The sequence below is a fragment of the Fusarium mangiferae genome (genome assembly GCF_900044065.1).
Source record: "Fusarium mangiferae strain MRC7560 genome assembly, contig: FMAN_scaffold034, whole genome shotgun sequence".
NCBI lineage: Eukaryota > Fungi > Ascomycota > Sordariomycetes > Hypocreales > Nectriaceae > Fusarium > Fusarium mangiferae.
In genome coordinates, this window is record NW_024573954.1 from 15,204 (window position 1) to 38,361 (window position 23,158).

Below are 23,158 nucleotides of genomic sequence, written 5' to 3' on the forward strand. Positions count from 1 at the left end.
GGGGGGGGTTGCGGCCGTTCTCGCGACGGCATGTTCATGCGTTTCTCTTCAGAGGGGCTGACCTAGGTACATGATTGACAGAAGAACCTAGCACCTCTGCTAGATCCCGTGCGCTCTCAACGTCCCTTGATTATCTAGTTCAATCTCTTAGTTAATTCCATATTATTATTTGGGCTACGCTTTTCGTTCCATCTGTACCGATTCAGCCGACCGTCACCACTCGTGGCTTCCACGACTCTTTTGTTTAAATAGCCAATGCTGGCACAGTCTTAGCATGGCTGGAACCTCTGCTTTTATTTCTCATCTAAAATATTCAACAAAAGGACAGCCATACGCGGCTCCAACCCTTCAGCATATGCGAGCTCTTGAAGATTGCACCATACCCAGTACGGGAGGGGCCAGATAAAAACCTTTTGCTTTTATTATGCCATTATCTATAATGATTCAGTCTATTCGCTCTAAGGGCCATTTGAATTCGTACTAGGCATAAAGACAATAATCCGCCGCCAACAGATCCAGGTGAATCTTGGTTCATGCACTCTCAAGGTCGATAACAAGCGAAATTGAGAACACATACCCTCTATAGCATAGGTCCAACACCTTGACCAACTTTCTTCAATAGAGTCTGCCTCCACAAGCGATACAATCAACACACCTTACGGAGAAACCCATACAAACAGGAGAGTCCTTCCGGGTAAACACGTCACCCTTAGGACCTCTGTGGGTAGACAGTCGGCGGAGGCTATTCAGCTCCCAAGCCAACTCGGGGACACTGTCGTAGATCAGTTGTGATTTGATCTGTATGCCTTGAGTGGCTGGGTATCCTGTCTAATGGACCCAGAACCCGTTTCCGGTTTCAAGAGTGCGAGAGCCTAGAAGGCGAAAAACTTCTTGTTTTCCGATACTGGTTGCATGTTCACGTGAGAAGTGCGATTCCCAGAACTCGAGAAGGGTATTTTCGTTGAGTCGTTGGATCGTGCGCTTGTTAACAATCTTGACTTGGGGTCCTCCACGGAAACGAATCGTGAGGTCAATAGTTCCCTCAGTAGTTGTAGTGAACTCAAGAATTTGGAATGACTTTGTGTTAGCCACGAGATGGTAATAGATCGGTCCTGTGTCGCTCAGGTCGATGTTTTTTCTTTCGGTGACATGTTCTTGACTCTCTGTAAAGAGCAGTGGGGTAGGTTGAGGCCCGTTGTCACTACTAAGAGTGTATAGACCAATGGACCGGTGCTCGATGGCAGTGTTCGAAGAGGCAGAGGGGCGGTTCGCGTCGTCTTGAGAAGGTGACCGGGCTTCGCTCCGTTGGAAGATTGACGGTCACGAGCCATACAAAAAGACCGCCAACTTTCGTCTCTCCCAGTGAAGGGAGTTACCATCGGCTGGCTCGACGCGCTCTCTTGGCAGGGAATGTGGTTCGTCAGAGGACATACGGAAGCCTCTTCGGGGGTCGCTAAGAGAATAGTCAGTCGCGTATGGATGAACATCAACGTGATAAACTGACTGCTGCTCTCTGAGCTCCAGCTCCACTCCATAAGCGGTCCATCTAACTCGCTTTGGGGTACAGAAGACATGATTAAGTTGAGATGGTCGTATTCTTCAATACAGCTTGGGCTTGGTAGGTTGAGGTTGGCGAGGAAAGACAGGAGGATTGATGAGGATTACCTGGTTAGAATAAATTAAGAAGCCAAAGACGACATCTTCAGCATGCTACCATTATTGTTTTAACCCATGCTATGCTGCAGAGTACTGCAGAATGGCAAGCCATGAATGCACAAAGAGCTGCCCAACCTTTGTTGCAGTATGGTATGCTGTATGCATGCGTGCTGAACAAAGCGGCGCCTCATTTTGCCTTCATTCTTTTCACCGTAAATTACTTTTCTTACGCAGCTATGAAGTGCTTGATGAAGCTGGGGCAAGTATGTAAAGAAGAGCTGAGAGGTTCTTTGAGCTCGCATGCAAGTCCCGTTTCGCTGTGGCCGGGTGATCATTGACCCGATCTACTCTGTTACACCGACTACCAGTTTGGGCAATCAACACTTGTCACCTCCATGATAGCAATCAAGCAAAAATATCCTTCGACGAGGGATTGAGCGATCCATATTCGGCAATGCTTTGTATGTCTACTCACCAGACAGGGCGGAGATATGTGGACTTACCTACCTACAGACACTCGATAACCGTCACTTTGCTGGTAGTATGCTAACAGGTCTGTGACTGAAAGATCAGAGCGCAGGGTATGATCAGTGATAAAGGCATGCTTGAAGAATAGATTGACGGGATATAATATCTTTAGATGAGAAGTAGTGTTTTACGATCTTTACCCAGGACGCTTCTACCTACCGTTTGTACTGGATGCCTTTTAGACAGCTCGTATCCTTTGTCGTGGATCGAAAATCGCAAATACGAGCTGTACATTCATCTTCGTAATTCGTGCATCAAAAGCCAGTATTCACGGGTTGATCCTTTGAACCTACTTGCGAATTAGCAGCGGCAATTCACCAAAGAGCCAGATCCAAATCTCCACACATCTTGACTTTTGACATCCTCATCACCACTAGCCTAAGCGACCCGCACCAGGATCCTCTTCAATCACCCCTCAAGAGATTAAAAACACAAGTGACCATGACTGGACGGCCCCTTTTCGAGCATAATGCTGAAGAGTATCAGCTAAAAGTCCTACGCACCGAGATTGAGAAAACTATCCTCATCCTCAATCCGGCGCCCCAGCTCGCGACTCACCTTCCGGAGACAATGGCTTAGATACGACGCCATTCACGAGCCACTATCATATCCGAAGAGCCTCTTCAGCAGTCACAGCCCTGCCGAGGCTCGAAGGGAGCAAAGCCTGGGGTATTCAGTTTTGATTCATGCGTCGGCCTGCCCAGTAATAGCGGTACCAGCTGGTATGAGATCTTTACTCATTCGCGACCTGACGATGGCGACGTACCTGAGGGAGATAGCGTGACCATGGAGGCTGCAGACGAGAGAAGCACAACGTTTGATAAGGACCCAGGACCAACTTCAACCGCCGAACAGTCTGATCTCCTTGGAAAGTCTACTTCTGTTGGAACTCGAGTGAAGGCTTGGCTGGATGAGATGCCTTCTGCCTCTCCTGCTACATTGAGCGAAAATGTCGACTGTGAAGACGCCGCCGCTGTCCAGGAGTATCAAGACTCAGCCCCGACAGTCAAGAAGCGTAATCGTCATAATAATGATGGCGACGAATGGTGATGGCAAATCCACATCTGGGGGGAAAAGGTCAAGACTGTGATCAATGGCGTATCAAATAAAGCCCGATTTTCCCTGCCTGTAAGGTTAAACGGCGATGGTGTAAGGAGACGAGACGAATTGGGTTATATCGAAATGTGCGGGGTGGTAACCCCAGATTAAGCTCAGGTAGATAATAAGACTCCATTCACACGGGTATCTTCCATTTCTTTGCCTCAGTGGAAAGAGTAAAAAATTTGTCCTCTTTCTTCTATCTAGACTTCTTCACTAGGTAAACATCCTCTGCCAATGTGTTTCTTATCACGAGTCTTCCATTCTGATCAGTGACAGCGATCTTGTCAAACAAGGTTCGGGCCGATCCGACAGATCCACTAACTACATCAGGCTAGCATCTCCAGTGTCTCAGCGCTGAGTGCTAACTTCGTCTCACTGCAAAACAATAAAATGAGGCCAAGAAAGCCAACCCTCTTGGTATGTCAAACCGTGACGTTTATGCTGATCTTGAATGAACAGTAAACTCTACTTATTGTCCACTTCAGAGGTCAACTTTGCCCAAACAGTCATAGCCTTCACCTCCAGACTTGCCGGGACTTCAGTTTCTTGGAGGGCTCTCAAGAATGGGGTACGAGTACTTGACACAGATTGCCGTCCAGATCCGATCGTTGATATGCTTATTCTTCTCCCATTGCGATTCCCAATTACCACAGCCGCTATTCTCGATGACAGTGCGGAGAATAGCCCTGCACTGCATGTTAGTGATGTCGGTGCTGATAACACCTTTTCTTCCCCAGATCATGCGGTAGGGCTTCAGCCCTTGGCTGGCTGCGACCTCTAGCACCTTTTCACTTCGTTCCAGATTCCACCGCAGGATGGCGTGGAACTTGGGCATGTTTCCGTTCATCGATCTGGGTTGTTCTGCTAGCTATGTACCTAGGTAGCCAGGTTTTGTATCTCATAGCTGTACCTGAATAGAACTATTGGACCGCTTTGCTCTCTGGCCTCATTGAGGCAGATGTTTAGAGCTTGTACATCTGAGCAGGGACGGTGTAGCTTCTAGGTTGTGATTAATAGATTACTATGTGGAGATAGTGGCTGACCTACTACGCGACCCCCTCTACGGATTCCAGACCGACCCTCACTGCAGCCGCCAATTCCGACTGTGATGAATTTCGGCTGATCAGGTACCACAATGGCGGTTTCTCTGTAGCTCGAATCGATCACTATGGACGTCTCGGTGCATCTTGACAGTCTGTGGCCGCCGACATCATATATTTTGAACTTAAAATCGGGAGATTGAAGAGCTTCAAGCCTCTTGGATGCTATGAGGCAAAAGAGGGTACAGCGACCAGCATTGAGCTCGCAAGTACCGCCACTGGATACAGTCTCGGAGGCATTCCCTCGTCACTTTGGATTGCCGCCTTCAAACGCTCCGGCGTCAACTTAGACGGAGCCTTAATCGGGTCAGTAACATAGTTGTTATATGTTATAGGCGTAATGCAGATCATGTAGTCAATTTGACGGAGGTTAAAGTAGGCTTCCTCGGTATGGGCCTTCCGCCATTCTACTTGGGCAAGTGACAGGGCTAGATTTCCGTCCATGATGCTAGTCGTGGATGATACTCTTGATGAGAGGTCGATGGCATGGTATGGGGAGGAGCGGATTTATAGACGAAGGTTCTTTATCTCTGACTGCGCTGTTGCCAGCCAAACTATGTTGGGTTGTTTGATTATATGTCATGTTTCTTTGTCCAGAAGTGATAATTGCTATATAGCCAACCGGGAACAAACAGTCTTGCAAAGGACGTTCACTTGGGTCTTTTGGAGACCCCAGTAGAATGTTATGAACTCAGATGCCGACCCTTGCAAGGCCATTATGGCTTGCTGCAGTGTGATTAAATTGCAGTGAAGAAAGACTTTAGGTGATCATCATCAAGGGAACGTGACAGCGGAAAGGCAGGTTGTTAGCACATTGATCGTTCATATTCAAGTAGACGGGTTTGGATTGATATCGAACTGTCTATCTGAATCTCTCGGTACGGGCTCAGCTCAGTCCAACAGAAAAATAGTTCTTTACACTACCGGCCTCATCCAACACCCCCTGAGATGGAACCATACTCGTCCATCAACCACGCGTAAACCCCATCGGCATCCGCCGCCTTGGGCTGGTAGTTCTCTTTGATCTGATAAGCTTGGAAGTGAACGCAAGATTCAAGTATCGCAACCTACTGTACTCAGGTAACTTGGCTTCAAGCTCCTCCTGGGTCATCTTTGCAAACTGAGCATCGCATTCGGCAAGGGCCTTTACCATCTCGGCTTCGGTGAGACGCTTATTCTTGTTGGCGGCAGCGGCTTTCTGAGCGCTGGGCTTGCGATCAGCGGTGCTATTGCCGGAAGTCTTGTTGTTCTTGTTAGGCATCGTGATGAGTGATACAAAATCGGTAGAGGTGTGTAGGTAGTTGTCTGGTGAACGAGTAGATTGTGCTTCCAGCGAGAAGTGTAAGATGAAAGAAGACTGGCAGTGCGGTCGGTAAGGAGGGTGAGAGCAAGATATAAAGTGCGGCGGGGATATGCAAGGCAGAGTGGCGTGCGAGTGATTTAATGAAGCAAAATAGCCCTAGCTCGAGAGGCAAAGTGGCTGGCTGTTAACTCGCGTTAATTATCAGTGTAATAAACACAGCCTCTCTACGCATAAGGGGCCAATATATAAACAGTTTATCTAGCCTTTAATATTAAACTATCTAAAGTGCAAAAAACAAAACAAGTCTTAACTATAATAGGGTTAAGGGGTTAAAAAGAGGCTTTAGCCTTAAGGCTGCCTTTATTATTATTTAGAATTTTACTTTTAATTAAAAAGTTAAATATTTTAAAAATTAACTTTAAAGGTATATAAATAAATAATTATTTAATACTTATTTATAAAGATAATTAAGCTTAAAATATATAAAAGACTTAAAAATAAGCTACTTAATATAAATAAGTTTATGAACTTAAAATAATACTTTTAAAATAACTTTTATTATAATTATATAATATCTAATTTATTATATAATAAAAAGAGGTTATATAACCTTTACTCCCTTAAGGGTTATATTTATAGCTTTAAACTTTAAATTTAATAATCTTTACCTTAAATATATTATATTTATCTATATATATAAATTTATAAATTAATAAATAAGACTTATTAATAATTAAGTATTATATATTTAATATAATGTTATATTTAGCCTTATTTAGCTAAATATTATAATATAATTAATAATTAATTTTTAATAAATATAAAAATTATAACTTTAATTTTAGCCTTTTTTTTATTATTAATAATTAAATTTATAAAAAATTAAATAAATTAATAAAGTTTTAAAGCCTTAATATAGCTATAAAGGAAAATAGCCTTAATAATAAAGTCTTTTTAAAAGTTATTAAATTTAGTTATTATAATTATATTGTAGTAATAAGACCTTTTCTTTATATTAAAGAGAAATATTATAAAATAATTAAAGATTTATTAAATAATAAAGTTAAAAAAGTAAAATTAATAAAAAAGAATTTAACTTAGGTAAATATAATATTAAACCTATTAAAAATAATAAATATTAAGATTTTATAGCTATAAATATAGATAGAAATTAAATAGATTAATAATATTTAATAAAAAAGCTTATTTATTAAAAATTTGATTATAATTAAAATTAAGTTTTTAATTAAATAAAGCTTTATTAAATAATTTATAAAGGTTTTAAATATAAAGTAAGTTTTAACTAATATTAAAAACTTAATAAAAACCGCTTAATATATTATTTTAAAAGGTAAGGTATTTATTATACTTACTTAGTAAATTATATCTTTACTGTGTCTGGTTTTGTGAGGCTCTGCGGCTCTGCACACAGACACTGATCCAATCTTGCGTCCTCAAATCGTAACTTACCTCCTACTCCCTTGATCCTGATCCTGATCGTCCCCAACCATCAGTCAGCATCTTGATTACCATAAATTTTCCGGAATACTTTGTTTCAAGATCAATATGTACGTACGTACGCGATCATGCGCGCCGACGCGCTGTCATATTGCGCGCCGCGTCTTCTGAGCCAGCGAGGCTGCAATGTTCAACATCCGCGACAAGCCAACAGCAACACCATCGCCACCCAAACCAGTAGAACCCGCACAATTGAGCCCGTTCACTTCAATATTGCCCTATCGATGGCGCCCGGAAGTACAAGCTCCTCCATCCACAGCCTCTCTGTCTCTACCTCCTCGATCCTCATGAACGCACTGTCGTCATTTCCGCCCGATGCAATATAATTTCTCTGTTGCTTACAACCCTAGCCGCGACAGCCCAGGCATGGCGTACCGCTGTAGGTATATTCGCCTTGTGTCATGGCTCCAGCTGGGTCGAGAGCCTTTCCAACTCCGTGTAGCAGTCAGTTATTATATATAATTCTTTGCTCTATTGGCAACGAATATTACAGGACGGCCCTCCTCAATCAGACTCTAGCAGCTGCAGAGCTTTTGTTCTCAATGCCATGCGATACGCCAGTTATCTCTCTCGGCAATAAAGTCTTTTTATCTCCTAAATAAGCAATCTATCCGTTGTCTCACATAGCGTATGCTCCCTCTTCCTCTTCCATCACCTATCACTAGTTCTCTTCTACTTGTCCTCTCCAATCTGCTCTGTCACCTTATTCAATTCTCCTTGCAAGCGGTTAATACGTTTGTTCATCAAGTCGCCGCTTCTGAAAGCATTGCTCTCCAGTCTCATTATGCGCTGATGCAAAGCCTCGCCGTTGAAGACCCCTTGCTGGGTGACATTCTTCTCAAGAGTCTGTTCGCGTATGGCTCGACAGGCCTCCATCTGGTCTTGTCTTAACTAATCACAGTCAGTCGTGGCTCATTTCACAGTCAGGCAATCACCACCTACTTGATCAATGACAAGGGATCGCGGACCGAGCTTCGCTTCTGCTTCTTTTAAAGCTTGCTGGACATGCATAAGTCTCTATATATATTCATACTGGATATTAAGGAACTATTACAATCAATACTTAGTATCACATACTGATCAAAAAGAGCGTTTACTTACCTCCCTACATGGAAGTCCCTCTTCCAGGCATGGAACACATTTGTCAGGACCATCCTAACATTTCTCCTCGGGGTCTAAGGCCATAACAGCAATGCAGTCCTTGCAAGGGGGAATACTGGATCTGTCAGTCGTTGTATCAAAGTGTTTTAGGTATGGTTTACTTGTATCCATGGCCAGCTTCAATGTCTTGTATCTCGTCAGCTTCAGCTTGGTGATTGGCAATCGGTTCGTTGAGTCGCAGTCCCTGGGTTTCTGTCCGCGTTGTCCGAGTCGACGAGCGACCTTGCTGCTGGCTTTGTTTGCGCTTCTTGTTGGCCATGATAAACCGATGCACTCTGAGTTGGATCGGGAGTGAAGGTAGGAGGGAAAAACAGGCGGCGACGGGAGTTTTTATTACCATGGCAGAAGCGTTTAAACGCCAACCGGAGTTCCATGGCAACTAATTTACTCCAAAGCCCATTCTGACGGATAACGACTTAGACGATGGGTCGGCTGTGATGCTGTCAAACAGACAACCAAATGAATGACGAGGACCTGAATGCTAGCAGCCGCTCATACCCATATTAGAGCAATCTATTAGATCAGATGTATCATTTTATTCTGGTGGAGCTGATCGGCATGCGGCGGGATGTAATCCAGGAAGCCGTTTGAGCTGGTGCCAACAATATAACACACAAGGCTATCCTGAGGAAATCTAATTGCGCAACGGAGCTCTCGGATTAATTCCCCTGATTTGAACAATTTCCCTTTTCTGTGTATTATTAGAGATGTCTGATTGTAATGTTATGGCGTCGAGAATTTCACGTTGGAATACCCTATACTTGACCCCGCATCTGACCAGGATGGATCAAGAATTGCAGTCATCATTCTCTTGCTTTGACAAATACATAGCTTGAGACCCATGGCTCAACTAGACCTAAAATTAAGACAGTGAGAATAATTTGCACGTGATGAAACAGAATGGGGGTGCAAGAGTTAATTGGGTATTAAAAATGGGTTTATCGGTAACTAAAATTATGCTTCAGTGGCATATCCGCCAAGATCCAACGTTGAAGATGATCCACTGACAGAAGAGTGGAGAAACGCGCGCGCGTTTGAAATGATCATGGAATGGGGAGTATCCGTATGGATATGTCATCAGCCTTTTCACGCGTTCTATCTGAGAAAATCACGATGAGAGATGGAATAATCGGCTAAGACATGAGCTAAACGGTTGGGAAGGATTCTGTATAGCTTCCATGCTGACCCGTAATCGTAACGTGACCGGGCCGGGAATTGGCAGCACCAGGTAGACGACCCGGTTGCCCAATGTTGAGAAACGTGCATTTCTCAAAGATGCCAAGAACCGTGTACATGGTGATGCATCGCTTATTGACTTTTTTATCGGTGTGCCGCAGCAAGAGGCTACGAGCCGCAGTGCTGCTAAACTTCATCCCGCGTGTGTTATCACGATGCAAGATCCGGCTGGAATTCGCAGGCTAGGACACCAAACCACTCAGCTCAGCAGGCTTCAGATCAAACAACAGTTCCGAGACTCAAGAGCAGTCAGATTTAGGCCAAGAAGCCAACTCTGGGCCTCAGCCGATGACTGCTTCCAATACCACCACTACAGCCACAACAATATCACCCGAAAGCCAGTCCGCATCGGCACGGTCGACGTCGTCGTTGCCATTAGAATGTGTGGATTTCGAGCGGAAACTCCCAGCTGAACGGCGATAAATGTATTAGATGACTTCCCGTTAGCTTGCTTAGTTGGCCCCCGGGCTCGAGCCAACGCGTAGTGTATTTACATTTTTGCAAAAAAGAAACCTTCTAACTAGATTTGGACTAGCTTAGGAAGACGCGCGACGTGACTGCAATACCTAATCGATATGATCAGCACATTGAACCTCCTGGTCGCTGAGCAGATTGCAGTTGCGTACTTCATCTTCCTCACGGAAAATGCCGACTTCTTGGTGGACTCCTCCACGACCAACACGACCACGGCCTGCTGAGTCTATCCTTCGCGACTCTGTCAATAGGAGCATGTATTAGAGACTGGAGAGAGCCTGGCCATCGGGGCATCAGAGGAATGATGGTAATGGGATAGCTGGCAATACTGGCCAATTGGTAGTCCGGTCTTCGCAGTTCATCTGCTCAAGATGGAATGGGTTGCTGGCATCTGACGTTCCAAAGTGGTAGCTGTGGTTCTGAATCGGTGAAGTGGTTTTGAAATCCGGTTGAAGATGACAGCGATAGACAAAGCTAGCAAATGTATGGTGACGCCAACGGGTCTTCGTCGTGAGGTTGATGATGACTTGACTGAGGGGTTACGGCAAGGGGACCGTGTTGACGAGATTCTGTGTACAATCGTCTGCACAGGTTGACCTGAGTCGGTGCCTCAATCTCAATATCGTGGGACCGACTGGCGATATTTCGTAGAGCGTAGTAGATGGTAGCGGCGACGGTTTATTTGGCTTTGGGGGTAACGAAGGCTTGGTCGATAGGTGTAGAGGGCGCAATCGTGTCATCGGGGTTCCGCACCGACTATGTATGTCCAACTGTGTATTTGGTCGTTTCGGACTCGGGGAGGCGGGACGACTGCTGTTGTAATTACTCACATTAGGGTGATAGCTTCAGAAGCTGCCTCCACGACTCTCCTCTGTGATGTAGGCACCTTGGGCCATGAATCGAATGGCAAGGCTTGCCCACAACCCAGATATCAGGCCAAGCCAGGCCAGAGCCAGGCTCAACCTTGTTCGTCTGTACCATTCCAACGAAGATGTGTGTATTGTTGGTCGAGAGGGTAAGGATCGAGCAATTGAGGTTGCTGGTGAGGCAGCAGGCGTCATTGGACTGGGCTGCGTTGTGCGAAACTCGGAAGAGCAAAGGCTTCACGAACTGGCGGAAATCGAGGAGATGGGCTGATGCAGTCATGAGACTTTCTCAGAAACGACATCTCGCAATTGTGCTTGCACCATTGATCGATCGAATGCGCGTCGGTCGAAGGATTACGCTTGCTCGCGAGGGAAAGCGGAAGTGTTTCGGGCTGGGTTGTGTGAGCATCTCAAGTGCGAAATTCGGGTGACGTGACAGGCCAGTATGGAGTCGGCGAGACGCGTCTGGAGTTTGTGACGAAAAATGATGGGCTTGAGTCGAGGAGGCAAATGCATTTGGCGATCGCAGAGGGGTAAAATGACGCCGTCAACAAGCTGCGGGAGCTTAACCTTGACCGAAAAGTCGTTCAAGGTCAAACCGTAACACTTGCGAAATTTGACGACGTTGGCGTACCATTCCTACAGGCCTTGAGTTATTAACGCTGGATTGGACTCTAATTCCTCCAAGCCGCGCCAGTCGTCAGTCAAGACGACCCCATCGGCAGCCGCCGTTGACGCCAACATTGACAAATTTCGTGAAATGTTGCGGTAGTTTAAGTTCTGATACAGGCCATTGTTAAAAGGACATTTTTGGAAAGCTCGCTACGCGAAAGAGAAACTTCCTTACAGTACATGTATCTTTTCCCAAGACCATCGCCTGACTGACTGCCCTCAAGACCAGCCGGTACCTGACCTGGGGGAGGAAAGAAAACACAGCACCTTGACCCTTAGTGACAAAGAGATTTAGGTAGTATAGCCTAATCTTAGAGTAACTTTTGCTAAGTTTATTTTAACACCCCACAGCTAAGTTTGCTGTTTCCTTGCCCCCCCAAGACTGACTCCGTGAAACCCCGCCCCGAGACGAATGTTGAGATACTGCCCACCTTCGGGCCCCAGCTACCTTAGCTAGCATCCTTCCCCATACACACACATCACATCTCTACGAGCCACACTCCTTACGCACCTCGGATCATTTCCCCCCTCAACCATCTCCTCAATCATCTTTTCATCCTTCGCCCCATCTCCTGGGGCTTTGACTCGCCGGTTACAAGACCATACACACCAAATCAGGCATTAACCAGCAGTCGACGAACCACAACAACACACACAAAATGCCTGCAAGAACCGCTGCCCGTTTTTAAGGACGTCAGCTGCGCGAAGCTCTGCTACATCTCGTACCTCACCAGTCGCCTAACCAGTTGATACCCCCAACACGCTTTGCGGATCAAAGCATGTGCCACTTTTCGTGAGGCACAGAGAACCACAGCAATGCACTGAAAGGTTGCTGCAACCCTGCGAAAGATTCAGGAATCTTACGCCTTTAAACCAACAAATCCTCAACAGTCTCGAGCCGAATAAATCCCGCGCTGTACAAACGGTTCCTTCTCTACACTTCCACGACAATGTGGGTTGAGAAAACACAAAAATGCCGGCAAGAACCACCGCTTATACACCTGAAAGCCGATATGCCTGGGTTTCTGGACTCCATGGACGATCACATGTCGAACATCAGCTGCGCGAAGCTTGCTGCGTCTCGTACCTCATCGGTCGCCGAACCAGTTGATACCCCCGAACAGGATGGAAAATACACAACAATTGCGATACAGAGCGCAGAGCTCTCCAAAAGCGCTTGGATACAAGTTCACACAACCCGATTTTCCCTGCCCTGGTGGTTGAACGGCTAAAGACAATGTGTGTGAGAATTGTGTTAGATCGGATTTTGCGGGGCGGATACCCTAGATTAGGCTCAGGTAGCTGATAAGACTCCATTCACACTGACATGTTCGTCACTACAAGAGGCAGGTTTATATTACCTGACAGGCACCGTTTCAGCTCTGGGCACCAGTTGTCATCAATACTCGAGTCTTACTCAACGTCCTTCGACTATCACGTGTACTTATTCTACCCGTCGTGCGCTTTCCTGGCTTGCCTACACCGCCGTCACCAGCATCATCGCCTACCTTATTCCGAGCCTCTGTGACACCAAGACAAAGCCAAGCAAACTTCCAGTTACATATGTGGGTTTTTTATCACCACCTACATTGATATGGGGAATAGGTATGAGACGTACGGACTGAAGTTGATGGACTCGGGCATGGCCAACAAGGGTGAAGTTGACATTCCAAAGGCAAGCGCCTCACCAGCACAGAAATACCTTGACACCCGAAATCCTCGTCTTAATCATCACTGCACAGCCATCTCAACCTAGGTACTAACGAGATTACCGATTTTCTCTCGGACCTTTCAGGGCATCGTCATCCTTGTAATAAACACAGAAGAGCAGATTCGGGGTGAGTCTAGATCTCCTAGTCCGCAGGGCCCAAGACACAGCAACGTCTTCTAGACCATTTGCCAACTATTTGGACAGGGTTCAGAAGTATGTTGAGCGGGTGAGGAAAATACGTGCCTCGATGATGAACCCCCAAGAACCGCGAGCATGGTTATATTCAACACCACCATTATTTGCATCTGCATCTTTATCGATCATTTGGAGTTTTAGTCGGCCTCTTAGCAGGATCCCACCTACTCTCTACACTCCTCGTCTGGTTTTCACCATCAATCAATCATCATTATCGAGCAGTTGCTGCTGTAGCTGGCGTAGAATACGACGCGCTTCAAATATGGTCTCGGCCTATATGTTCTGTGAAGTCGCCGCGGTAGCAATAGCTTACTCAATAACTGGAGTTGTAAGCAAGACATTCCAGTTAACGGCATAGCTGCCGGATATTTTGACAGAGGACATCGCCGTGGGTACGAGGCTGGGGAGCCTTGGTCGTGGGGACTGTGGAGTTGCGAGTGAGACCAGTTCCTTCTAGCCCGGAATCTTCTCCATATCCTTCGAGATGATACCCAGCCCGAAACCGGCAAGTTTTCTCTATCATTGGCAGCCACAGCTTGGTGTCACATCGTGAAGACGCACTCGTAGGAAAGCAGGAACTCCCGGTAAACCGTCTACTAAACGCCGAGTTATGGCTCACCTTAAACGACGCCAGCCCATGCATCGGCCTCGGAGTGCTTTTCTGCATCGGTTAAACCGTTTCTGCTGTTGAGTTTCTTCCCTCAACTGTGAGGTCATCTTCTATGGTACCAAGACCTCGTAGGCGCCAAAATATACAACGGAGGCAATCGACATTGCACCAGCTTGCTGAACTTAGGGCGGTTAAGACGGCTTCCGGGCAATTACACTTGGAGATATAGGAGGTTGCTTGAGATCGGCGCGTTCTGAGCTGGAGGAACGATTGCTGGAGCATCATTGATCATGAGGGCAGGCAAAATTCTCAACAACATGGAGCGCCATACTGCTATGGGGTAACGTTGTACAGAGCCAAACCGCCTTCGAATACTCTGAAAAAGACACAGGCGATGATGGAGCGGTGAGGGGGTTGGCGCTCCCATCTCACTTAATTCGAGAGCTATGTCAGTTAAGTGACTACATATATGAGGGCCAAGTAGTAACTAGATTTGAAAAGTAAAGTCAAAGAGTACAGACGCCTTGGGATAGACGGGTTTCAGTTGCGTTGAAATAAAGCTCCCTGTTGACCATGACGATCACCATTTGACACACGACGCGCAACTGACACACATTGAACGACAAGACAACTCCACCGCTGAACCAGAGCCATCATCAAGAAGCCCTTGTAGCAACTCCTTTCCCCTCCAGAGCACACATAAACCTAGAAATCTCAGTATGCTGCCATCGGCAGCGATGGTGAAACACTGGCCGCCGTGAACCCTGACTTTCGGCGTCTGTTTGTGCCATCTTTATCTTTGTTCTCTTCGCTTCATGTAGGCAAATCTTCGAGTCATTGAGCGATAACAGCTTGTTGAGCAAGGCTTGAGGAAGCCGCACTGTTCAATGCACCACCTCAGTCATCAGTCGGGTGAATTTAACACGTTAGTAGTAGCAACAGGGCATGCAGGATTGCCGACGGAGCCGCACTCGAGGCCCTGTATTCTCTGCATGTATGGGCGGTCCCAGTCAGGGTGTCTTCCCAATCGGTTTAATGAGCACGAGTGAAGACAGCACTCTTTGTGAAGAACCACCCCTCAAGATAAAGGCGCGATGACAGTCACGCATCGTGGCTCAGTCGCTCAAAGCGATGCCCTAATAGAACCAGGCGAAATGGGCGAGTCTCTTTGAGCAGGATTATTTTCATTGTTCCGGCGGGATGGAGTAAGTATTTTGATAACGCTATTTGGTATAAGGGCCGATGTTTGGCGGAGAGCGTGCGCCTGTTGATGAATTGTGTTGTTAGCAATCAGGCAGAGGGAAGATATTGAGGTAGGGCAAAGGAAAAACGAACCTCGCCGCTGTAGGAATCATCAGCAATGCAGAACATATTCTTTCTCCCAGGACAGTTGCCTCTTAATCGCTGCTGCCTGACCATGACAATATGCCGAAGCGAAGATGGTCACGTAAGTATAAGGTCGCGGCAACAATTGGTGATCTGCATGTTTCAGATCGAAGTGTCCCAAGAGCCATGGTCCTATCTGGCTAGCCTTTGGGCAATTTGCGAGTCTTGGAATGACCTATATAGCTGTGATCTCCGATAGCGACGATGGAGTTCGGTATCTGTCGCGAGGATCATACCGCAGCAAATTGATTGCCAATGTTGTGTGCCGTCTCGAGCATATAGTTTGTTCGGTCAACGACGTGCAGTGTCTTGTCGTAGCATTGATGTCGGCCTCGGGTGATGCTGAGAGCAGTTGACGATGAAGGCACCGAGCAGTCAAACTCGGCCTTCAACATGAAGCCCTATGATTGCGCGATAGGTTCGCCCTTGATCTTAGTCACGTTGTTCTGCTTCAAGCTTAGTTATTATCAATTGTGTGAGACAGGTCGCGTCAGCCGCGTCGGTCGTAGCTTTCGATGTTGGAGTCTCGTTCAGTGCTTAGGTCGCGATTTCTGGAGCAGAGGAAACTGCCAAGGTCAGCCAATGAGTTTAAAAGACGAGCTTCTGTAGTACCACGCGTCAATCACTAGAGTCTCATTCTGAAATGAGATTTATGTTGGTCTTGTTCTCATTCCAAACCGACTTGGTCGCGTCTATTGGGAGGCACGCAACCTCCTGGGCCGGAGCGCATGGGATGCATCCTCGCGATCGGCGAACGGCGTCGGGTGAGACATAAAAGAGGTTTAGAGCACATGAACTTGGTAAAGACACCGTCTCGAATATGGTTGACTGTTGATGCGGGGTCAAGAGTCTTGTAGGGAACGCGTCGGGCCGGAGCGTCTCGCGCAAGCACATCAAGCGGAACGTGTCGATTGACGTGAAGAGTTTTCATCGAAACAATATTGGCAACATGGATAAAAAGCGTTCCGGACCGAGGCCTTCTATGCACGGTAATAAAAACAGCAATTTATCTGGCAAGTCTGAAATCCCTGTCATTCTCCTACATGGCACACTCAATAGCGCAGCCACTGTCGGCTTACTGTCATAGAGCGTTCATGATGTGAATCTTGTTTGTGATACGGTGCGGTGCGGGTGAGCAACCGGGCGATGCGGCGATGGCAGTGAAGCAATTTCAGGCAGATTTCTATTGTCCTAAAGGGGCTAAAATACTATTACATCTGAATCAACAATACGCCATTACGTGGTCTTATTTTGATCACTAAATCGAGCAGGCTCCAAAGTGGCGCGCTGCGCTTACCTCGACCGCAGGATTCGTGGGTTCAATCTAATCTGCTGTGCCTCATCACCAGATCTCAACAGGTCCAAGACCAGATTCGCCAATCACATCCAATGTTCATTCGGCTTAGGTTTGTTTAGCGTTGCTTTAACTTTTGATTCGTCAAGCTTATCTCTAACCTTAAAAACTCAATCTTGGATGCCGAAACTTTCGGTAGCGGGGCGTCATTGCCACTTTCAACCCACCCTCACTGTGGCTCAATGGACAGCGCCGAGAAAACGCAGCATTTGAAGAGATTTACCATAAGAAATGATACTAGGGCACCAAAGAGGAAGAGATAGGCGGCTGCACATGGGTACAGTGGGGGGTATCTGTTGTAAATACCGGGCTGTTCAAAGTTTCGGGTTAGTTCTGCGAGGAGATGATGGCGAGGCGGGATAATTGCACTGAGCCCGAGCTTTGAAGACTGGTAAATCTCGAATTGCGTGCCCAAGGTGAGAAGTTTGTCAGGGCATTCAATGTGGATCGAATAGTGACCTCGGCAAATTCCAGTAGACAGACACGATATGCGGCGAAGGACTGGCTGCATAAGGGAGGCTCGAAATACATAGTGTTGCGGATATACCAATGCTTGCCAAGATAGAAGGAATTGGCATTGATATGCCGAACATATGCACCTCGTTTAACTGCGGCATTACAAGTCATGCTTTAGGGGCAAAATAGCTTTCCGCCGCATTAGTTAGGCTTCCTTCATTAGATGGCGTGTATCCCACAGCATGTGACCTGCTAACGAACAGGTGGGAGGGATACGGAGGAACGTAACCGCTGGCGCGATTGTGTATCGTGATGGAGAATCCTGCTGACAATGAGAAGCTTGAAGCAGGCGAAATGTTACGAGAAATCGGCCGTTGGTTCAACGGAAGACTTGATCGCTTGGCGGGATCGAAGGTTGGGGGTAATTCAAGGTCCGAGTTAGGGCGGTCGCGCGGGCTGTTTGGCTGGTGTCTAGCTATTGAGTGTAAAGATTGTAGGCGAGGAGCGAATCAATCTACCTGTTCTCGAGGCACGATGGGCTCGGAACCATGCTGGCATAAAGAAACCATGTCACTTTGAAGCATCAAGTAATTGATGTTGGCTGGGCCTAGCGCCTGCGGATGGGTACGTAAAGGCACTGCGGATAGGTAGCTGTAGACACTGCGGATGGCTACGTGAAGACCTGCGTATGGCTACGTTAAGAGGCTGCGGATAGACAGCTTAGTGACGAAATTGGCGTATCCATCCCCGTGCATCCTCACTGTAACTCTCGCTTGTCCCGGTGCGCCGGCCAGTAAACACAACGCCACCCCTTCGGCGAATGTACACAACTCAGCACCCATCTTTCATTTCGACGTCATTCAGACAATCTCTCCTAAGTACTAGTCTAACCGCCAACCTTTTTCGACTGAACGCTCTCCTCTTTTCCATAACATGAAGGTGGTGCTCGATGCCAGCCGTCTCACGTCGACCAGTCAATGCTCAAATGTTCACCAACAGCAGCCATATAACGCGTTTTTCCACGTTCAGCTGAAATTTGTTAACCTTTTCCATGCAAGTTTGGGTTGAGACCTTCTTCTACAGCCGTCTTCAGAACTGGCCCCTGAGGACCCGTCCGTCAAGGCGTTGATATTCTCCGATAAGTAGGTCAACAAATACGCCATCACGACACTTTCGGTCGGCGTGAGGTCAACGGAGCCTATCTCCTCAACCAGCGCCGTAACCTTACAGGCCTTCTTGAACCTGTCCACCGAGGAATCACAGTCGGTAATGCACTTCAATGAGGTATACAACGACGACTTCCTGTACATCATGTCGACTGAACCCATGACGACGGTAGGTTCCCCGTTCGCGCTTATGATGCCGTAACACTGCTCTTAGTCCCCCAGCAGGGTGCAGATCGCCGGGATCTTAGAGGCCTTATCTCCGTGCTTCTGGCGGTCGATCCCCATCTAGTAGGCTGCGCTTGTCAACTTGGTAAGGGCAATACAGCAGGTGATCTTATGCATGTACAACGGTGACTGCATCCCGTCCTCTGACTAGTGGACGAACTTCACGTTCTTGAGAACCGTCCGGGGGATGTCGACGTACCCGGTGGGCAACATCTCGTGCTTTGACCCCTCCCCGAACGATACGCCGGTCATAGGGGAAGCGACCAACCTGAAGCTGTTCGTGGGCCTGGTCCCGTTGTTATTCTTGCTCAGGATCCCGAATCTCGTCGCCAGTTTCCCGTAGCACTTCTCGGCTACCTCCTCGGCGGTAGCCTCGTCGTTCATGATCGCCTTGTTCATCAGGTATATCTCGCCGAAGGTGTCGTCGTCGCCTCTCGCAAACCCGTATGTCATCAGAAAGATCCCATTGTACGAGTCCTTCCTCAAGTGCCCTAGGCAGTTCTCGTGCACGGAGCGTGTGGTGGCGTTGTCGATCGATTCGATGTCGGGGGACTGGTACATCATATTCTCGACGTTGACGGTACTCCACGTGCACCTCACGACTGACGGGGCCACATCGATCTTCCTACCCGGGACGATGACTGTCTTCGCCCTGAACTCGTTCTGGGTTATCTTGTTGTGCCAGTAGGAGTCCTTGACCGTGTTGTTGTGCGATGTGCCCTTGTTCATGTTCTAGTAGACGATTGTGTGTTGATCTATTGCCGTGGTGTTGGAGTGTGTCCGCGATCTCGTTTTAGAACTCCGACATGACGTGCTACACCTACATCTACATCAATACCATCTCGGTGGACTTGTCGCTCGCGTTGTCGTAGACCTCGTATTACTTGACCTCGCACTTAGGATAGAAGTTCTGAACCGTGATGATGTCCATGACCTTTGATATTAACGCATACCTCCCCGTACTTATTACCAGCTTGCCAACAGGCACTGAGTTATCTCCATTCTCCGATAAGTATGTCAGATTGGGCTTGGACGGAGCACCTAAGGCCATGGTGTGCAAGTGTAAGACCGCGAACTCGATGTTGATCTCCATGGCGGCGACGCTGGATATGGCGGGCATGCACAAGACGCAGAACTACGTTTCGAAGGTGTCGAGGAATAACCCCTTGCCGCTGGACCCTGTGGACGTGAATACGATGCCCAAGATCTACACCATCGAGATAGAGGTGACGCTCGGGAGGTTGATGTCGGCGAAGGCTTGGGAGAGGATGTAGTCGGGCTTCATGGGGAACTACCTGACCAGCGAGATCGAAGAGATCGGATGCTATAAGTACTGGAGGGAGCCGTACAACAAGATCGTGAAAGTCAGGCATAGGACTACCAAGGGGTACGCGGTCAAGGTCCCGATGTCGAAAGCGAACTTCATGCCGGGGATGGTGTTGACTGTCTCCTACGAATACTCGTTTGTAGGGAGAGTCGTGAAAAACCTGTGCAGGACCTTCATGACTCAGATGTCGTCGAGAATGGAGATCAAAGGCGTGTGCGTCGTCGTCAACTACAGGAAGTACGAGATGGAGGGCCACGCCTCGTTCTCGTGTGAGGTGGAGTTTCCTGAGAAGTACGGCTTTAAGGAGTTGACCCGCGTCATGTCAGAGTTTGTCTATGTGGTGGGGTGGGAGACTATGATGTCGGAGACCACGATGTCGGAGACCATAATGTCAGAGACCACGATATCGAGCTACATCGACGAGGCATTCATGGCGGAGGTGAAGATGTCGGAGCATAGCGTGGTTGACATCAGCAGTGCTGAGAACTGCTCGGGGAAGTTCATGTACAAGGCCGATGGCATGAAGATGTATGTGTTCAGGTACGAGTGTGGATACGTCGTCTGCTTCTCTGACAGGAAGCTGTTGGCCATGTCGTACATAATCGAGAACAACTCGGTCTTCACGGTGGATATCAACAAGACTCCCGACGTGGTTATAGTTGAGATGATGTCGGACGGGACTCTGGTTTTCTTGGACAATTTGTGCCCTAATGGAGTCGTGTTGTCTAACCTGAAGGAGCTCAGCGACCGCCATGCCGGACGCTGTTATTAGGGACAACTGGGACACGTTGAGTGAGTTCAAGCTGTTGAAGGCGCCGCTGATGCAGAGCGACGGAATGGCGTGCGTGGGGAAGCACAAGACCGTTAGGGTCAAGGAACCCACTATCGACGTCTTCTGCAAGAACGGAGTAAGTAGTCCAGGTCTCGGACAACGCGTTGACGGTGGTGAACGGGAAGGCCCACAAGGACATGATTGAAGGGTCCTTATACCAGATGACGGTCAAGGCCTATACAGACAAGAAGTCGGTGAGGCTGTGTAATCCGTTAAGAAGGCTGGCCAAGTTTAACCCCAATACCCCCAAGATCGCCATGAGGTCTTTCGCGAGCTCTTTAGGGAAGGGGGAGAACACGACGATTCTGTACGAGGTCGTCTCGGTATCCTTCAAGATGAGGGAGATGGTGTATAACGTGGCCATGGTGTCGGCGTCCTCCGGGAGGAAGATGACCATGACCGTGGGTCCAGGTCGATCCCAGGAGGCGAACCTCATGGAGTTCAAGAAGTTCTCCTACATCGCGGTGGATCCCGAGGTCGACATCACGAGACTGACAAAGCGCAAGAACGTCAAGTCAGTAGCGAAGTACAACAAGTACTCAACGTTGACAAAGCAGCTGAAGGCGATCTCCTCGAGCCCCGGTCATGTGCTCTACTACGACAAGACATTCAAGAACTTCTTGTTGATATACGACACCTTGAAGAACTTGTCGGAGATGTCGACCCCGGTAGTCTTCTCGTCCAGCCTGTCGTACTGCATCACCAGCGTCAACAACTTGATGTCTATGTCGGTCCCCGTGTACGGGTGTGGTTTCGTACACGACGGGATGACGAACACGGTCGCGGGGAGGAGACCGATCACTATGACGGTGAAGAAGAGCAGGAACGGAGACGAATACGTCAGCGCGGTTTTCGGCAAATCGACATACAACGAGCCCTTGTTCATGTTCAGCAACATCGCAGGGTTGAAGTACATCGAGTCCGTGATGCCCTGGCTCTCGAAGGAGATCGACATCGCCACGAAGGACATCATGAGCCGCGCCGTATTGCTGATCTAATTCCTCTCGTTGGTGTAAAACCTGAGTGTCATCGGCTTCGACTTCCCGTCGTTTAGCATGGCGATCGTGGCGTAGACTACCATCTTGACCACTGAGTACCTCACCGAGACTGTCGTGGACTTCCTCGGCACCATGTTGTCCCCCTTCTCACAGTCGCAGAACAACACGAGCGCGGAGCACCGCAAGCAGATGGCCACGTTCACCAGGTCGGACGACCATAAGCACTTAAAGGCACAGATGTTCAGCTTCTATATTATTATCGACAGCAACTCTATCTCGGACACTCTTAGGGTACCTCCTTTATACCTCCCCTTAATAATCTCGTTCAAGTAAAATGCCTTAGGCAGATAGTGCTGCTTAAGGCAGGGCTTATGCCTAAAATAGAGAACCCTTATAATCCTATCGTTATACTTGATGACCCTCTTAGTAGCACTGGTGTCCTTAAATGCGATCTTCTTCCCATTCACCAAGATGTAGGCCTCAGGCAATTCTGCGTCGAATCTGCGTCGATGGTAACGTACTTCTTGTTCTGCAGCGGTCTGATGCGCAACCTAAAGCTCATGATTGACAGGTACATCGAGGTGTTTTCGTTCATCTCTCTGACCTGACCGTCGATGCCTCGGTTCAAGTTCTTGGTTTAGACGATGATGTTGGGTCTGAACCTCTCCCCCGTGAGGGTATTCTCCATCTCAGGCATGTCAGAGTAGGACATCAAGCTGCTTACGGTGAACTTGAGGCCGTGCCATGTCGCGAGCTTGCCCCCTACCTCGAGTTTCTTGTTGAAGACGTACACGTACGCGTTGACCCCGCCCATCTTGTTGACGTACGTCTTGATGACCAATCCCTGGATCGAATACTTCCACCACTCCTGCCTGTACATGACGTCCCAGGGCTCGATCTTCCCGCACGATCTCGGGAGGGGGTAGTCGATGAAGCCCGACCAGGAGAGCCATCCGGATTCCGCGAACTCCTTGCTGACAATACATGCATTCTCTGTATTCTGCTGCATGTTGATAAGGTCATGGCCATGTTCCTGCTGGGGAGCAGGAATTCAGTCTCCCTCTTGGACTCCCTCTTCAAGATCGCGGCCATCTGAGTCGTCAACACGGGCTCGTTGAATTCGTTCGTGACCATGGTGGCCTCGCCGCTGGTAGGGAGCTTGCACAACGCCTGCTTCAACATCGTAACGCCGAGCCTTATCCTGGGCTCAGTCGCGAAACGGTACAAGGGGATGATGAGCGTGTTGAGGGAGGCCAGTTGGTGTGGCTCCTTGTCGTGGGTGT

At 48.0% G+C, this 23,158-nt stretch overlaps 8 protein-coding genes across 8 annotated transcripts; 2 read left to right on the forward strand and 6 right to left on the reverse strand.

The window, feature by feature from the left end:
- Positions 1 to 828: 828 nt before the first annotated feature.
- Positions 829 to 1,574, reverse strand: FMAN_15452 (uncharacterized protein; the record flags this gene model as incomplete). The annotated part of the gene is made up of 3 exons (XM_041826287.1): positions 829 to 1,295; positions 1,349 to 1,453; positions 1,505 to 1,574. The coding sequence occupies 3 exons, from the start codon at positions 1,572 to 1,574 to the stop codon at positions 829 to 831; spliced, it is 642 nt and encodes a 213-aa protein (XP_041691515.1).
- A 1,396-nt stretch (positions 1,575 to 2,970) lies between these two features.
- FMAN_15453 (uncharacterized protein) lies at positions 2,971 to 4,066 on the forward strand (the record flags this gene model as incomplete). Its single annotated transcript, XM_041826288.1, has 2 exons — positions 2,971 to 3,230; positions 3,745 to 4,066. The coding sequence occupies 2 exons, from the start codon at positions 2,971 to 2,973 to the stop codon at positions 4,064 to 4,066; spliced, it is 582 nt and encodes a 193-aa protein (XP_041691516.1).
- Positions 4,067 to 5,314: 1,248 nt separating this feature from the next.
- FMAN_15454 (uncharacterized protein) lies at positions 5,315 to 5,646 on the reverse strand (the record flags this gene model as incomplete). The annotated part of the gene is made up of 2 exons (XM_041826290.1): positions 5,315 to 5,403; positions 5,457 to 5,646. 2 exons carry the CDS (start codon positions 5,644 to 5,646, stop codon positions 5,315 to 5,317), a joined length of 279 nt encoding a protein of 92 aa, XP_041691517.1.
- Positions 5,647 to 7,878: 2,232 nt separating this feature from the next.
- On the reverse strand, positions 7,879 to 8,626 carry FMAN_15455 (uncharacterized protein; the record flags this gene model as incomplete). The annotated part of the gene is made up of 5 exons (XM_041826291.1): positions 7,879 to 8,097; positions 8,149 to 8,221; positions 8,308 to 8,311; positions 8,367 to 8,428; positions 8,469 to 8,626. 5 exons carry the CDS (start codon positions 8,624 to 8,626, stop codon positions 7,879 to 7,881), a joined length of 516 nt encoding a protein of 171 aa, XP_041691518.1.
- Positions 8,627 to 18,288: 9,662 nt separating this feature from the next.
- Positions 18,289 to 18,655, reverse strand: FMAN_15456 (uncharacterized protein; the record flags this gene model as incomplete). Its single annotated transcript, XM_041826292.1, has 2 exons — positions 18,289 to 18,356; positions 18,409 to 18,655. 2 exons carry the CDS (start codon positions 18,653 to 18,655, stop codon positions 18,289 to 18,291), a joined length of 315 nt encoding a protein of 104 aa, XP_041691519.1.
- Positions 18,656 to 18,865: 210 nt separating this feature from the next.
- Positions 18,866 to 19,447, reverse strand: FMAN_15457 (uncharacterized protein; the record flags this gene model as incomplete). The annotated part of the gene is made up of 1 exon (XM_041826293.1): positions 18,866 to 19,447. One exon carries the CDS (start codon positions 19,445 to 19,447, stop codon positions 18,866 to 18,868), a length of 582 nt encoding a protein of 193 aa, XP_041691520.1.
- Positions 19,448 to 19,641: 194 nt separating this feature from the next.
- On the forward strand, positions 19,642 to 21,875 carry FMAN_15458 (uncharacterized protein; the record flags this gene model as incomplete). The annotated part of the gene is made up of 4 exons (XM_041826294.1): positions 19,642 to 19,944; positions 19,993 to 20,714; positions 20,785 to 20,953; positions 21,003 to 21,875. 4 exons carry the CDS (start codon positions 19,642 to 19,644, stop codon positions 21,873 to 21,875), a joined length of 2,067 nt encoding a protein of 688 aa, XP_041691521.1.
- Positions 21,876 to 22,512: 637 nt separating this feature from the next.
- On the reverse strand, positions 22,513 to 22,884 carry FMAN_15459 (uncharacterized protein; the record flags this gene model as incomplete). The annotated part of the gene is made up of 1 exon (XM_041826295.1): positions 22,513 to 22,884. One exon carries the CDS (start codon positions 22,882 to 22,884, stop codon positions 22,513 to 22,515), a length of 372 nt encoding a protein of 123 aa, XP_041691522.1.
- Positions 22,885 to 23,158: the final 274 nt, after the last annotated feature.